General features: G+C 41.2%; 1 protein-coding gene across 4 annotated transcripts in view; it reads left to right on the top strand.

Annotated features, from left to right (window-relative positions):
* Positions 1-15912, top strand: part of APX6 (ascorbate peroxidase 6) — a 90139-nt gene that overhangs the window by 54474 nt on the left and 19753 nt on the right. For all 4 annotated transcript variants that reach the window (XR_015687594.1, XM_087661074.1, XM_087661073.1 and 1 more), the window contains 5 exons: positions 11084-11126; positions 11233-11329; positions 11514-11597; positions 11840-11961; positions 12065-12134. Coding sequence is in view for 3 of the 4 variants with exons in the window: in XM_087661074.1 (XP_087517200.1) it covers positions 11084-11126; positions 11233-11329; positions 11514-11597; positions 11840-11961; positions 12065-12134 (416 nt within the window). In the remaining variant the exon portion in view is untranslated. The remainder of the gene's footprint in view (positions 1-11083; positions 11127-11232; positions 11330-11513; positions 11598-11839; positions 11962-12064; positions 12135-15912) is intronic.

The raw sequence follows: 15912 nt of genomic DNA, 5'->3' as shown, positions 1-15912 counted from the left end.
ATGGTGGTGGTGGTGGTGGATAAGGAGGAGGAAGGAGTAAAGGTGGACATGCAGAAATAGGCTATTGATGTCCTATGAGTGCCGATTGCTGTGGAGGTACCGAAACTGACACAGGTCCATATGGTACCGTAGGTGGAGATGGAGACACTGGGACATGATAACCTTGTCTAAATGTCGGTTGGGGCACAACATAATGACTGGATGGTCCACTAGGTAATGCCATAGAGGCAAATTGTGGTACCAAATGATCCACACTCCAGTATATTTGGGTTGTATCCCTAGAAGGATAACACGAAAGTGTGTGTGTGTGTGGGTTCTAGCCTCTGCGATAGATATACCACCTAGAAATGGATATGTAGAGGTGCTAAAGGTTGTGCTTAAGTGTGCAGACCCCCCCGGTGGTGTGTAGTGGTAAATGTAGTGCACTTAATGTGGAAAGGAAGGTGCAGCAGAAGATGAGGGAGGGATGGATGGGAGCCCGAATGGATTAGTAATAGATGTTGTGGGAAACATGGTTGCCTAATTTTTTCTATTAAATGCATTAGATTGAGAATTGGATGAAGATGCACCTACTCTAGATTGACCATGAGAAATAAAATCATTTGAAGGAAAAAGAAGGAAAGGAATATTTACAAGTTCTTCTTTCAGTTTTTATCTAGTTTTGAGTTCATAAAGAAATGCCTATCTTCCTCATTATCGAGAAACCAAAGGTTATTATGAAGAGTCCCTTCTTGACGAGCGTCCCTAGATCCAACAGAAATTACAAAATCAGTTGGCATAGAATTTGACATTATAGGGTTTGTACTTGCCATTGAAGAAAAGAAGTGCCATGGAAGTGAAGTGTAATTTGAGCCAAGTTCCACTTGAGATAGCTAGTTCGTAGTGGAGATTCCGAAGGTCTTGCAAGATCATTAGTTCTGTGCACCAAATCTAAAGGAGATAACTCAAACTTACCTTCAACCTCCTGTTGAGGCCTATGTATAAGGATGAGATTATACTTAGCTGAGGAAATTTGGTATGGTTTGTGTACTCCATGGTAGTCCGATGGTTCTCTCTCCATGTCAGATTGAGCAATAGCAAGATGGGAGGCCCACTCTTGATAGTTTCTGTCCATGTTTGGTTGTGGAGAGTGGAGCAGTGGTGTGAGTGCGCCTAAAGTCATCTAACCCTTTTGTTGTTCTTGCTATTGCGGATGAGCTTTCCGACCAAAGGCCAAGGTTTCTCAGAGTACCTAGCTCTAATACCATTTGAAGAAATGTTCTAAACGCTGAAAACACAAAACCAATCGTACGACAAAGCACAAACTGATAAACACAGAACATAGTTAGGGTTAGGGTAACTCAGAGACAGTTAACACAATGAATAATGAAGTGAATGACTAGTGAATATACAATGCTCATGTGGTGAACACACAATGCAGCGAATACTGAACCTCGAACTCTTGTATCCCTTGGATCAAGGTAGAGGTTATGAGCTGGAGAGTGTGTTGTACTTCGAAATGGATCCTAGAATGTAGCAAGGCAATCCTTGTGTGTCGAACAACAGCAAATGTAGCTAGAGAGGGTGCATTTGATGCAAACATGCAGTAAGGAGAGAGAGAGAGAAAATTGATGACATTAATTAATGGGGTTTGTAGCTCCTAGCCTTTAATCTCTACTCCAAGAGGTGCTTGGATAGCAGCACTATCACTACTTGGACTCTCGAACCTTGAATCGCAGCCATAGAAACTCCCACAACCACACAACCTCTAGGAAGGAGGTTCTGATACCGTGTTTCAAAACATGCTAGAGCAAGAAAGATGTCAGTAGATTGCGGGGAAAAGTAGAAGAAGAAAAATAAAACTAGTGTAAAAAAAGAGACATGATTATTTTAATGGTGAGCAAGTACATTCTTTCATAGCTTTTCGGCTAGGTTAGTCTTTCCTCTCTTTGCCTATGGGATTGAACCCTTTGTCTTACATTACATTTGCCTTTAGCATTGACTTTAGCACCTTCCTTTTAATATGAATGGTAATGGAGATGTGGTAGAAGAAGTGGATGGGATTTGAAATTGAGGTGTAAATGATGTGGATGTGGATACATTAAATGAAATGAAGATGAAGATGCTAAATGCATCATAGATGAAACACTAAAATCATTCTGACATTGAGAAACATAATTGAAAGAAGGAAAAGCCGAAATTGAATTACTAGACATTTTCTTATAATTCTCTCTATGCGTGTTAACATACAAGAATGGATCTTCAAGAGGATCTTTAGCATGATCAATAGACAAAACTCTTTCTTTGTCATGCTCTTTATCAAAATGCTGCAAAGGAGTAAAAGAGGAAGAAGGGTTATGAGTAGGAACTTGTGTACCTTGCATCAGAGTAGTAGGAAGAGCTTGAAAGAAAGATAGATACTTCAGATCTCTTTCTTTAACAGGGGGTCCATTCATGATGGAGGTCTCGACAGCCTTGTAATATCTTTAGATTTATGTGCAACATTTGATGAGTCTCAAAGAGATGCAAAGACAAGCTGAAATAGAGATTGCACGCACTATAATTGAGTGTAATCTCTCTTTCCAGATGCTTAAAGTGGATCGATGGAAGTGCATGGTGAAAGCCATTGTTGTCGTAGATCCATGCGAGAGATGGTATAATGTCACATACCATGACATGCGTATAAGGAAGCTTGATGAGGAGAGAGAAAGAAAGAAGAAAGAAAGAAAGTTATATTAACTTCTACGAAAGGCCAAGTTGGCCTATGAGACCAAAACGTTACATACAAAATGTCTGGGAAACTTTCTAGGTCCCAGTAAAGCTACCATCTAATGCTATGATAAACTAATTGAGTAGGTACAAAATGGTATATAGGGTGGGTACAATTCATATGTGTTCCAAGTATGGTGTGGAATTCTCATGGAGCTTGGTCATCCTAAAATGTCCCGCATGGGTCTATCTAACATCGAGAGGCTGAATCGGCATGGCAGGGCCCTCTAGTGGCGGTGTAGTATCCCTTGTATCCTCGACATGTGCCTCTTGCAGGGGCGGGGACCGGTTGGGCGTGGGCGCCGGGCTTTGCTTCTTGTCGTGGCTATGGCTAGGGTGGTTCTCCGCGGCCGGGAGGTCAATGGGACTGGTAGGGGCTCAGGGGTAGGGATGGTAGTTGGCTCTCGGTAGAATTCTGTGACGTTGGGCGGCTCCTTGTCTCTGCTTCGAGGTCCGTAGGAGGTGGTCTCTGTGGCGCCATATTTCCAGCAAGAAGAGCTCAAGGCATCTCTGGTCCTTGAAATCCATCACTTTGGAGAGTGGCCCGAATCCTTCTCTAAACAGGTAGTGGAAGCGTCCTCGGATCTCGTAGTACGCTAGGCACCTGCATATGTAGTGTTCTTCTGTCTCCGGCTCGAGCTGGCAGATTTGGCAGATCCGATGTTCTAGGGGGAGGGGGTGGGCCCCATATCTACCCATCTCGACCCGCTGGTGTGAAGATGTACAGATCTGTCCGATGGCGCTTCTGACTCCATGGGACAAGTGTGTGTCCATGTAGCTTGGGTGGGTAATGAAGTCGTCTGGAGATATGTGCAGGAAGTGCTCTCGGTAGAAAGCCTTCTTTGTCCCTAGGTATTTTGTAGGAGTCACCCATGTCTTGGCCGTGTGTAGCTGAATGATGTCCATTTTGATGATATGGTTCACCTCCTCTTGGCTGAGCTCTAGGCTGTATTGTAGTGATGATATGTCTCAGTTCGGGCATACCAGCATTCAGTGTTCCCTTGCAGTGCTAGTTGTTTGGACGGCTGTAGCGCAAGTCTGGGGTGCCGATGCCGGGGCAAGTTCCATAGTTGGTGCAAGAAGGCCAGTGTTTGGAAGAGGGCCTCAGCTACGATGGGCGGTGCCCCCATCTCTGCTCTGATGATCTCGTGTGGCATAGAGGGCTTGCTCCGAATCATTCGTGAGATCATAAGTATCAGGGGTCTCTCCATCTGCTCCCATCCCTCATAGGTGGCCTCCTCTTGAGGCAGTGGTTGGTCTTGTGTGGCCCTCGTGTGGTAGAGATTGGATCCCCATATGGAAGCCTTGTACAAAAGTGCTGGTGTGACTAGAGTGTCAAATAGCTAGAGCTTTGTATGAGGCTCCTAGAATTGTATGTGGGCGCATTGGTTCTCCATGGATCCAAGGGCTGCATAGCCTCATGTCAATCTATCTGCTGCTGCCTTTCTCAAAGTGAATCTCGGTCCTGAAAATGTAATCCCTAGATAGACATATCTTTGGACCGCTTCCATGGTTTCCTCACCGTATGTGAAGGGGGATATTGACCGTCGAATCCATTGGGTTGAAGTGTTGAACACCATGACCTTGGTCTTCCCTAGGTTCACGGTGAGGTCTTTATCTTGGTAGAAGGTCCGTAGTGCCTCCAATTGGCGCTGTAGCCCTTCGGGCGTGCTGGAGATGAGAACTATGTCGTCAGCACATAGTAAGATGGGTATCGGTATCCCTCCTAGGCTAGATCCCTCCCCTCCCAATATATTCCTGTACTCTGATATCTCATCAATCTAGGGACCAAATAAAGTAGGTAAGAGTGGGCATCCTTGTTTAACTCCAACGATGTTGGTTATCTCCTTTGATAGCCCCCCTGGTGTTCGAACTCGACCCGTGACCAATTCGTATAGTGCCAGTATCCCCCAATGCATTTCGGACGGGACCTCCAGTTCTTGTAGTCTCTGCATGAGCCTGGCTCGTGGTACCGTGTTGAAGGCCTTGCGGAAGTCCTCAAAGCAACACTATACCTGCCTCCCGTGCCCTGCCCTCCTTTATAATGGCTGTAAGTGTGAGGATATGGTCAAGAGTGGAGTACCCTCTCTTGAACCTTACTTGTTTAGTCGCCCGATGCTGGTGTTGCTCCACCCACTTGCTCAGCTCATGGTCTAGGATGGATCCATAGAGCTTGGCTAGTACATGGCCAACCATGATTGTTTGGTAGTTCGTGGGGGCCATGGAATCTCCAACCTTTAGGATAGGTATTATGGTGTTAGCTGACCAGCTGGTAGGGAAGCCCTTACATAAGGCTTTGTTGAACATGCGGGCTAGAAGGGGTGTAAACACGTCCCGGAGAGGATTGATAAGTCACTTGAGCCCGTGCGTGCAAGTTAGGCAAAGTATGGATGCTCTATCCTATTTGATAGATGGAGCGATCCTAAAAAAAGAGGGATTATCAATATCCTTGTCTCTTGTCCACTTGGTACGTACTTCGTGTGAGTGGGATGACGGCATAAGGGGGTGTGGGTGGGGGGAGAATCATGGGCTTCTTTATGTATCGGTACATATGGTAAGCCATCATTGAGGTAATTGATTTATTTACTTGCAAGTTATAACTTCTTAAATTTATTAATATATTTTATTGAAAATTTCTAAACATAATGATTCTAACTTCATTATGTGTGATCTTGATTCTTGTAGGTTGGTGCGCAAAAAGTTGTGCAAGTTGTCACGGACAATGTCTCTAATTGCGCCTCTATGGGACAAAAACTTGAGGCCAAGTTTTCATCCATGCTACACCATGTGCTACACATTGCCTAGATCTTCTTATGAAAGGTATAGGCAAGTTGGAGTGGGTGAAGAGGAGTGTGGACACAATTTTCACTTTGATCAACGGCAAGGTCCGAGTTCTTGCGATTTATCACTCGTACTAGGACTTCAAGTTGAAGAAGCCTTTAAAGATGTGCTTTGTGGCCATGTGGCTTCTTCTTGAGCGCCTCTACAACGTTTGCAACAAGCTTCAAAAGATGGTTGTGTCTTACGAGTTTGAGTGGCTTGAAGGAGAGTCCTCATCGAGTCAAGTAGAAGCGAAAGTTGTTCAACTGCTTTGCATGAAGAAGGAGTTTTGAATGGATGTGAGGAGCATTGTCATTGCTGTCACATCCATATACAAGGTGCTTCGCATGAGCGACATGGAAGGATCTTGTATTGGCCGTCTCTATCATCTTATGGTGGAGGTAATAGTGGAGATAGAAGCATTAATCATCTTGGATAAGGAGGTTTTTTCTTCTTGATAATCTTTTTTTTTTTTGATTGGGAATTTTTATCATGATTCAAAGTTTTTTCAATTTTTAGAATTCACATTGTTTTTCTCTCTTTATACCATCCAAGTCTCAAGAATGATGTACCCTCTCTCTTCCTCTAAATTTCTCTTTTATTCCTTTGGAAGGACATCTTGGACACCTCACCAGAAAGAGATGATATTCTCTTTAGACGAAGAAGAGATGGAGTGGATGAAGTGACCCATCCATGGGTTTGCGGTACTCTTGCATTTCACATTCAAGAAGCTCTCCCTATTTATGAATGCAAATGTCCTTGCCGATTGTGATGCCTTTCTTCTGAAGGCTTTGGCTTAAGAGCACCACAATGTCTTCTTCCAAGAGCTCATAGATTGTAATGATCAAAGGGGCATTGCTTTCACTTCCACGATTTGTTGGAAGAGGGATTCATTGGTGAAGCTTCTTTTTTGGTGGAAGTCGTTTGGTTACTAATTGCTCTATCTTCATAAAGTGGCTTTACGTTTCCTGGCACAAGTTTCCAATCAAATCTCTAATCTCTTTAATTTTAGTTCTTTTAAATTGATTTTAGTTGCGAGTTTGATTTTTGAAGTTTAAATCTATTTTCTTTTCCCATGTGCTTTAGGATTGCTCATTGGGTGCATGTGAGAGGAATTAGTCTACCCATTCTCTCGTGTACACAAATTTGCAACAAGCTCAGCACACGACGATTAGAGTGACTAATTTATTGTTGCTCCAATTTATGCATGCTACGTAGTATGCACGAGATGTCTATGCCAAGACAAGTATACCGTACGAAATTGAATCATGTAACATATTTTGATATGTTTTATTTATTTAGTCTAACTCTATGTTATTTATCCTTTAAATGTATAGATTAATGTAGATACGCTCAAGCTCTCCACAAGCACAGTTAGAGTGTGACTCTTGGGAGGGACTTGGAGGTGGTGCAAATATTTAGAGATCTTTATTTGGAGCTTGAAGAGATTCACTTGTGGGTCTCTCGCACTTGAGCACGCTGGCGTGTTGTTTGCCCTCGTGCCGCTAGTGATGGAGCTTTTATGTCAACATTGGCACCGGCTACTTGTGGTGATTGTGGGGCCCTTAGGTGCTACACAAGGCGTGTGAGTGACTTGAGAAGCACTCCTAGTGCAGCACTTGAGGATACATCTATCACTACCTTTAGTGTAGAGCTTAGAGTGCTTGAGTATGATGATGAGGGCAATGTACTTAGTGAAGGTGACTTTGTCGAGGAGGAAAATGACTCAAGTATCCGCGAGGATGCTTCTAGCTCGGATGATAAGAGTGATCTGAGTACTTAGACTCTAGAGCGTTAGACTCTAGACCTTGTTATTGGTTTATTCTTTTATATATTTTCTTGAGTCTTCAAAGTTAAGTCTTGTGTCAACCCACTTTTGCACTTAGTTTTGAGTAAAGTCTCTAAATGTATGTTTTAAGTCCAAACATATAGATTTTAAATTATATGTAATTTTTTTTTCATCGGACGTAGTATCAGATGTAGGTCCATGATATATTAGTCCGATTAGTACCATATTAGTATTAGATGGTACTAATCGGATGCCATGGGATGTGACAATCTTGGGGACCGGGCAGAGAGTATGAGCAAAAGAGTGTGTCATACTTTGATGGATCGCGAAATGCAGCAGACAGCCTTTTGGAATGTTTGGCAGTTGAAACACATCTTTATGATGGTCGGATTAGTTGACAAATGAGTAGGCAATGCACGGAACAACAAAACACATAATCCAACTTTGCATACTTTAACTGCAAATCTCTCATCCCTTTCACCAACTCTTCCATCATATCATCTTTTTGAGTAAGAGTTGTAGTTCCAGGTGTCTGTTTGCTTACTTGATTGGTCTTCTGCACAACGGGAGTGGCTCTTGCAATGGCCAATTTGTCTCTACGTCTTTGTCTTTTCATAAGCTTTGACAATGCATCTTGTACATCTTTCTAGTTTCTCTCTCGTCCTTGGTTTGTGTAATCATCTTCTAAAAACTTTTTAAGACTGGGTTGTAGTGAAGAGTCTATAGCTTGAAGAAATAAATTGACTTTCTCCATCTCTAGTGTTAATTGCCCTATTGTATCTAGCTGCTCATACGTGTGCTCAAACTCTCGCAACAATTCTGTTGCTGCTAACCCCTTGTTGGCTTAGCAACACACTCCAAGAAGGTTCTTTTCATTACCTGTTTAACATCCTCCATAAGGTACTCATCCTTGAGCGCTTTTGAGAAATCATCCTAACTATTACCATGTTCCACAAAAATAGCTCTTATGTGAGATCTAATCTGCGGGACTAGGGCCCGCACAAAATACTAGCTCATCTGGTTTGTAGGAACCCCAATGAATTCTAACTTCTCTGCATAGAGCTGCAAGTAATTCGATAGATCCCGTCCTTCAAACCACTTCACTTCAGCCGTAACTGACTCAAGTGCATTTGTAACAGCTTCTTCATGCTTGTATATCTCATATGTCTGCATAATCTGTTGCATATCTACTTATCGTACAAATCCTGCATTTGCAGAATCATCCATGCTATAAAACTCTTCCTTTGGCTTTTCATGTCGGCTTTAGCAAAGATGTAAAAGACTTGACATGTATCGCCAATAGACACCTGGTCTCAGGAAAGAAGAGCTTGTAGCACAGAGATATGGATTTCAGTGGAAGATGAAAAGAAAGAGAGAAGGTAATAGATAGCAGTAACATGGAACCAATTTAACTAAAATCCTAACTGTAGCTTTTGTATATTTCATAAAATCTTGTGTCCAAACTGCATAGAGCATATACATTACAATATATATCAAGTTCTGAGACTATTGCTCAGCATAAACCGGGCTATGTTCAGCCCCATATGCAAATAAATCACCATACATAAGTTTGGACAGCAAACAATGTATTTGTAGTTCAAAAACAGTCCTGTACATACATATGAACAGTCCAGAACAGTCCTGTACATACATATGAACTTAATTAGCCTATATAGATATGATAATCCCTGCACTGAGTGACCAAGATACCTCTCTTTCAGTCCTATACATCAGTCTTGCAAAACATGACAGCAGTGAACCAACCAAATCAGTCCACTATTTCCTTGGATTCATGGCAGCAAAGCATACATAGCAGCAGTAAGAAACAGGACAGTTGTGCGATGCTGTAATTCAGCCCTCAATACCCTGTTCTCAGCCTTCACAGACCAGTCCTGAATAGTCCATATCAGCCCTGAAGTACGCTTGGACGTTAGCCCAAAAGCAGACCCAGAACCCTTTAATCTTCAGCAACCAAGCATGCCAAGAGATGCAGTGATGATGAAACTTATAGGCAGCAGCAGGTCAGCCTGAAATTTGCAACGGATTTTGCGTTGGCCTCCTGCTGCACAACGCGACTTGTCTTCTACCTTCTTCAATTTGCTCCATGTATTCTTCCTATTATCTCTGTACACATTTATAGACACTCTTGCTTCTTCCTTTGTCTCCACTCACAGCTCTGAACTTCATGCAATCATGTTCACACAGTGTCATGCAGTCTCTTCCATGCTTCCCTAGGCATGTAAGATGGGTAGTGTTATGTACCTCCTGCCCAGGACTTGAATATATTCAAGTCATATGTGTACTTTAATGTCTTGCCTTCAACACCACACGACAATGTGGTAGCAGGCAACAGGTGCTAACAGGTGTAGGCAGCAGTCACCAGCTGGCAGCTCATATATTTGAACCATGCTTAAACTCTAGGTTTTTGGTCATTTTGTAAATGGATCCCTAGGCCTAGTTAGCCCTAACTACCCTTGGATTCTCAACAGTTCTACAATTGTTAGAATATCTACTAAATCCTCTATATTTTTCTCATCTTCTATTTTGTATGATATGCAAATGAAAATCTTCTGTTGATTGGAAATGTCTTGTATTGCTTTGTCATTGTTGGGTCCTCTATGATATCCTCTACATGTTTCTTTCTATAATACTCTTCATGATATGCAAAATCGAAACTTTCTCACTGATTGGAAATGTCTTGTATTGCTTTGTTATGTAAAAGATTCTCCTCTTGCTTCTTGCTTATCTTTTGGTGCTTGTACATCTTTGATAGCAGTATAGAAGTTGGCTTTCAACCATTATAGTCTTCATATCGTGTCTACGGGTTATTCAATTTGAAGTTTTCCTTTTTGGTTCTTTTCTTAATTACCTTAAGTCTCTACATATTCTATTCTTATTTTGAGCTATTTTCACGGATTATTTGTGTGTGGGAGGTCTCAGTTCCAACTTCAAAGGCGAAGGCCATCTCAGCTTGGGAACAAATCTAACCTTCTTGACCATTAGATAAGCCATCTCTCATACATGGAATTTATTCTAACTATCCCATAGGAACGTGTCCTTAGGCAAATAATTCAACACTCTGATAATTTCTTTTCACATATGTAATAATCTCATGCCATATTGTACTAGTTTCTTCCACCTTACAGAATTCCAACAGGAAGCATCCTTGAGAGTCTCATATTTTGGACTGATTGGAGGTTCTTTTGCCTTCAAAGAAGTCATATAACCTCTTATCTAACCTCTTCCTTGTCCTTTGAGCTTGTGACCAGGATTTCCAAATAATTCCTTGTTTAGTAAACAATAATTCTTAAACTTCAAACTGTTCTATGTTCTCATGCTGCCAGTCATTACTGATAGAAGTCTTTCAAATCAACTGAAGGATCAAGAAGAAAGATCCTTGGTAAGGGGCACCAAAAAGATCTGAGTGAAAGAAAATTGAACAGATCTGACTGTAGTAGTTCTCTTGCTCAACCCATACCCTTGCTTGTACCTTCAGTGAGCAGGTCTCTACCAACACCTCCAGATAACCAAAGATACTCAATTGTCTTGCTGGTTAATCTTTGACTGCAACTTGGAGATTTTTTTCCAAGAAGTACTAAATGAGCATACAACAGGAGAATGGCTAGGCTGAATGAAGCTTGTCTTGAGCTATTTACTTTAGCTGCGTCTTATTCTTCATGGTGATTTTCTTCTCTGCTTCTAATGTTTTGCACTATTTGTTTTCAGATCCTTGAAAGTGTAAGAGCTTCATTAGACAAATCTCTTCAAGGTTAATGCTCACATCTACCATTGTTTTGCATGTATCAACTTATGAATTTTGTTTTTTGTTTCAAAATTGCAACTATTTTCTAAGCTCAGATCTCTTTTCTGGCCAGTATCTTGGGCAGATCTTATTGCAATTGGTGGAGCAGAGGCTGTAGCTCTTTGTGGTGGACCTAAAATTCCCATCAAGCTGGGACGAATAGATGCTGTGTAAGACCATTTTTTCAAGTATGTAGCAAACTTAGAAGTTCAAAGATAGTGACAAATTGTCCTTGGGATGATCCAGTGTAGGATTACTGGTAAAGGCCATTTACTGGAGGCCATTAAGAGCTTGAATTCAAAAGCTGTCTGACTGCTATTCTCATATTTTAAGCTGAATTGATTTATTTTGCAGTTCTAGTGATCCAGAAGGAGAACTTCCTGCAGAGACTTTGGATGCTACTACCCTCAAGCATATCTTTTCTAGGAAAGGATTTGGGTAAGAAAACAATAGAATTCCCATATCTTCAACTTAACTTTATAGAAACGACTATCTTTAATTGGGGTTATGAGCTGCTTTGTTTGCCTCAAAGGGCTGTTCTTTTTGATTGATTCAGATGTGTGCAAACCTAGTTTGTGAATTTACAAGTTTGTTGCAGCTTGAAAATTCCATAGCTGTCACTGATATGTTAGAGCACTCCTGCAGTTTCTTTCATTGTTAATCAGTAAATTGGCCCGCAGTACACAGGAAATGGTGGTACTATCAGGCGCTCATACTATTGGTAGGAAGGGTTTTGGAAGCCCAACAGTATTTGACAACTCTTATTTCAAAGTCCTCTTGCAAAAGCCATGGGCTGAAGATGGTAAACAAACTTTCCCCAATGTTTTAAAAAGGTTTTGGTGTGGGTTCAATAGCTTTGAAGTGATTAAGTGGCTAGGCTTCTCAAAAATTTTAACCAATTGCAGGTAATGAAATGGGATCGATGGTAGGCCTTGCCTCTGATCGGACCTTAGTGGATGATGATGAATGTTTGAGGTAGATATTCTAGTCTCTTTCACTTGTTCATGCTACCAAATGTCTAGAAGCAAGAAGATGCAGAGAGCTGTAGAAAAATTATGTTACATCATATCTGATCATAAGCCTACATAAGGTAAAAGCAGAATGTTACAAAGCCCGAACATAAGTTTAAACAATACTACCAGTCTCCAACACTTAATGTGCTTCTTCTCTCCAAAAGTCTGGATCTACTTGGTTAATTGCTCAAGAGGATTCCATGGAAGCCTGCTCCATGTCTGAAGTGCAGAGCAAGTTGTATCTGTGTACCCCTTAATGTTGTCAAGTTGAGCAGCAACATCCTACTATTTCATCATCTTGAACTCTCTCTCTTTTACATATTAGCTGGGTCTAAACCGTCTAGGTGACTTGCAATAGATAATCAAAAGGTAGTAAGCATACTGTAGGTACTACCAGTTGTGATTTTTTAAAATATGTGCAGTTTGTTGTTCCAAAGTCACATGTGGTGGGCACAGACTAGGTACTGCTGATGATAGAAAAAAGCAGTGTGGCCACATGGTATGGATGATGCAGTTCATGATGCCATTGCAACTCTACACACCTCAGATGCTGATGGTATCATGAATATTGTAGGGTTGATCATCTATGGTTTCGATGCAAAGTAACCTTCTTGCACAATGACACACAATTTAGAAGGTCCCTTCACTTCTCTGGCATGACATCGGGGGAATATTGCAATTTGCACCTCATGCCCAGGTTCTTGCACAAATTTGGCTCTCAATTTGTTCGCCACACTCGTCTTGTTATACAGGTATAGTTTTCATGATGATGAACAGGATGAGATGAGCTGAAAATGGACTGAGATTAGCAGCAAGCTGCAAATAAGGAAGACATGGCAGGATGGAGGAAAGAGTGACAGTGTGGAGGCTGATGATTGCATGAATGGAGCTGGATGAGGTGAAAAGGAGCTGGCTGTCAGCAAATATGAATTACAGTTGAGGTACTATTGCAAAGAGAGGATGTTTGGGACAAAAGCATAAGTTTTGCCCAAAACTAGAGTCTTTTAACCATTCCCTGCCGTGCTCCCAACAAGCTATACCATCTCAAGATGCAATGACGGGAGCAACCTACTAATGGATGTCCCCATATTTGGGGATGTGTTTCTTGAGTAGGATCTGTTTTGGACTGAGTTCTCACGTCTTGAGGGCATATTGTGGCCATCCCTCGTCAGTATGATGTCAGGGCTCAGCCATAGGTGATTGGCCAGTAGGCTGCATGTAAAGCACTGTTTGGCCTTCTTACAAGCCTCAAGCTTGTTTGGAGCTAAGGAAGCTCAAGTCACCATCCACAACTTATGCTATAGCTTACGCACCGATTGTGTAAAGTGTTTAGTTCTTGTCCACAAAAATAAGTTCTGTCTTGTTTCTAACAGCGCTAACACATTTAAAGCATTCTTTGTTACTATAAACACATTTGAGGTACGCCTAGGCCTCATGAGTCCACTGAAAGCACGTTTGTCCTTGTAGATGTACTGGTTGAGGAGTTAGGCAGAGGGATTTTATGGTGTTTGGTTTGCATTATTAGAACCGAAGGCAACCTCGTTAGATTTGTGTTTGTGCCATTTTATTAAAAATGTTTATATGGCATTAGGCATGGAATAGCCATTGTGGATTTGTAGAAAACATTTTTATCCTTAAAGATTGCTTGTAATGTGCTTGGATCCATTACCTGTAAAGATGGCCATTTATTGTTAATGAATATTGATTCTTTATATAATGACATGATAAAGGGAGTGGTGGTAAGGACTAATTCAAGTTGTATCAATTCCAAATGGATCCATGGTTTCTCAACCAATTGGACACATGTGAGACATGAAGAACAACCACGTTCTAGTCTACGTTTCCTAAAGATGTAGAAATGCTTTGAAGGATTGATAACACACGAAATACTAGATGGTTTAGTTGTACTAAACGTATGTAAAAATTCTATAGCTATATTTGAAGCCAATTGTGAATCTCTATTGTATCTCTGATAGATTCTATCTTTCCAGAGGAATTGCATAAATTAATTACTTATCCTATTTTCGTAAATAGTAGTTCCGTATGGTATACAAATCCATTCCATTTAATCGATTATCAAAATAGTCATTCATTCGAAAAAAGTCTAAAAACCAGCTAGAAAGGCTTGAAAACCCGTCAATAAAGCCATTCAGATTTGCATAAAAGCCAGTAGGTATTAAACAATTAAATATTAATAGCCTGTCCATGTTGTTTTTGATTGAAATCGCTAAAGTTGCTATCAAATTGTATAGTATTATCGCATTGAATACTTTTTTTTTTACTAGACAAGGATAATCTAGGCTTCACTAGACACTGATATTGTCTACTGTATGGTTATGCTAATTCAGACGATTGGCCCATGAAACGATGTTGGGGAAAGGTTTTTTTTAAAAATATAAGTTCTACTAGATGTTGGAACTAGCTATGGAGAGAGAAACAAGAGAAAGTAGATAGTGACAGTGAGAGTAGAAGAGAGTGTATCTCCTAGTGTGAAATGATAGAATGAAAATACAACTAATGTCCACCAAGGTTGACCTAACCAACCTTCCACGCACTAACTAGGGTTGATTTAACTGACTCTAGGGCCTAGTGTCACCACATTAAAATCCTAAGAGACACTTTGACACTTAATAAGTGTCCACACACCACATGAATTACATGGGACATTGCCTCAAGTGAAATGGCTGAATAATACATATGAGATGGTTTTCTATATAAACAATGAGTTACAAACACATTTATACCATGTGAATTGTTTTATATCAAGAAAGGATGGGTATCCTATATATAGTGTCCAAAAGCCTCCAAAAAGCAGGAAAAAATATGTTTTTTTTCCAATTTTAAATCATGTGTCAGTCAGCGGTTTCACTCAGGGTGTTTCACATTTCAGTGAAATTTTTCAGGTGTTTTGCATTTCAGTGCTAGTGCTGAAGAATTCAGAACCGAAAAGCCATCATCATGGGGATGTGCTGGTAAGCTCGCATTGGAGCCAAATGTTAGGTGCTAGATTCATGCTTAGAGGTGCCTGAATGCTGATTGAAAAGATGGATAACTCTAGAGAACCCAAAAGTACCATGGAACCATGGTTGCAAGGAAGGAATGTAAGAGAAGGTGGGAAGGCCTAACTTGGACCTCAGAAATCCATCTACTGCTGTAGATTTTGGAACTGAAATCCTTAGAGGTGACTGAATGAAGGAACTTCAGAGAGCCCGAGGCACCATGAAACCAAAGTTGCAAGGAATGAAAGGGAAGGTGGGAATGCCTAACTTGGACCTCAGAACTCCATCCACTGCTGTAGAATTAGGAACTGAAAAGCTGTCATAACTCTGACGTGCTGGCAGGCTCACATTGAAGCCAAGTGGCAGATGCTAGATTCATGCTTAGAGATGCCTGAATGCTAATTGAAAAGATGGAGAACTTTAGAGAACTCCAGAGCCCAAAGTACCATGGAACCATGATTGCAAGGAAGGAACGTAAGGGAAGGTGGGAAGGCCTAACTTGGACCTCAGAACTCCATCTACTGCTTTAGAATTGGGAACTGAAAAGTCATCATAACTCAAATGATGAGCATGAGCAGACAGTGCAGCAATGTGTGCTGTTGGTTACTATGGAAACATGCCTGTCTTGGGCTGCTTGGAGACTTTAGTAGAAAATGGAACTGGACAGGTGGCTGGTGCTGAAACATAGTTGTGGCCAGATGTGGTTACACTGGACGTGAATTCAGCGGGAAATGCAAAACT

This window comes from Lygodium microphyllum, chromosome 20 (assembly GCF_053477565.2).
Source record: "Lygodium microphyllum isolate KBCC chromosome 20, Lygodium_microphyllum_v1.1.10, whole genome shotgun sequence".
NCBI lineage: Eukaryota > Viridiplantae > Streptophyta > Polypodiopsida > Schizaeales > Lygodiaceae > Lygodium > Lygodium microphyllum.
Note: the sequence above shows the minus strand (reverse complement) of the source record. Positions and strands in the feature narration are given on the sequence as shown.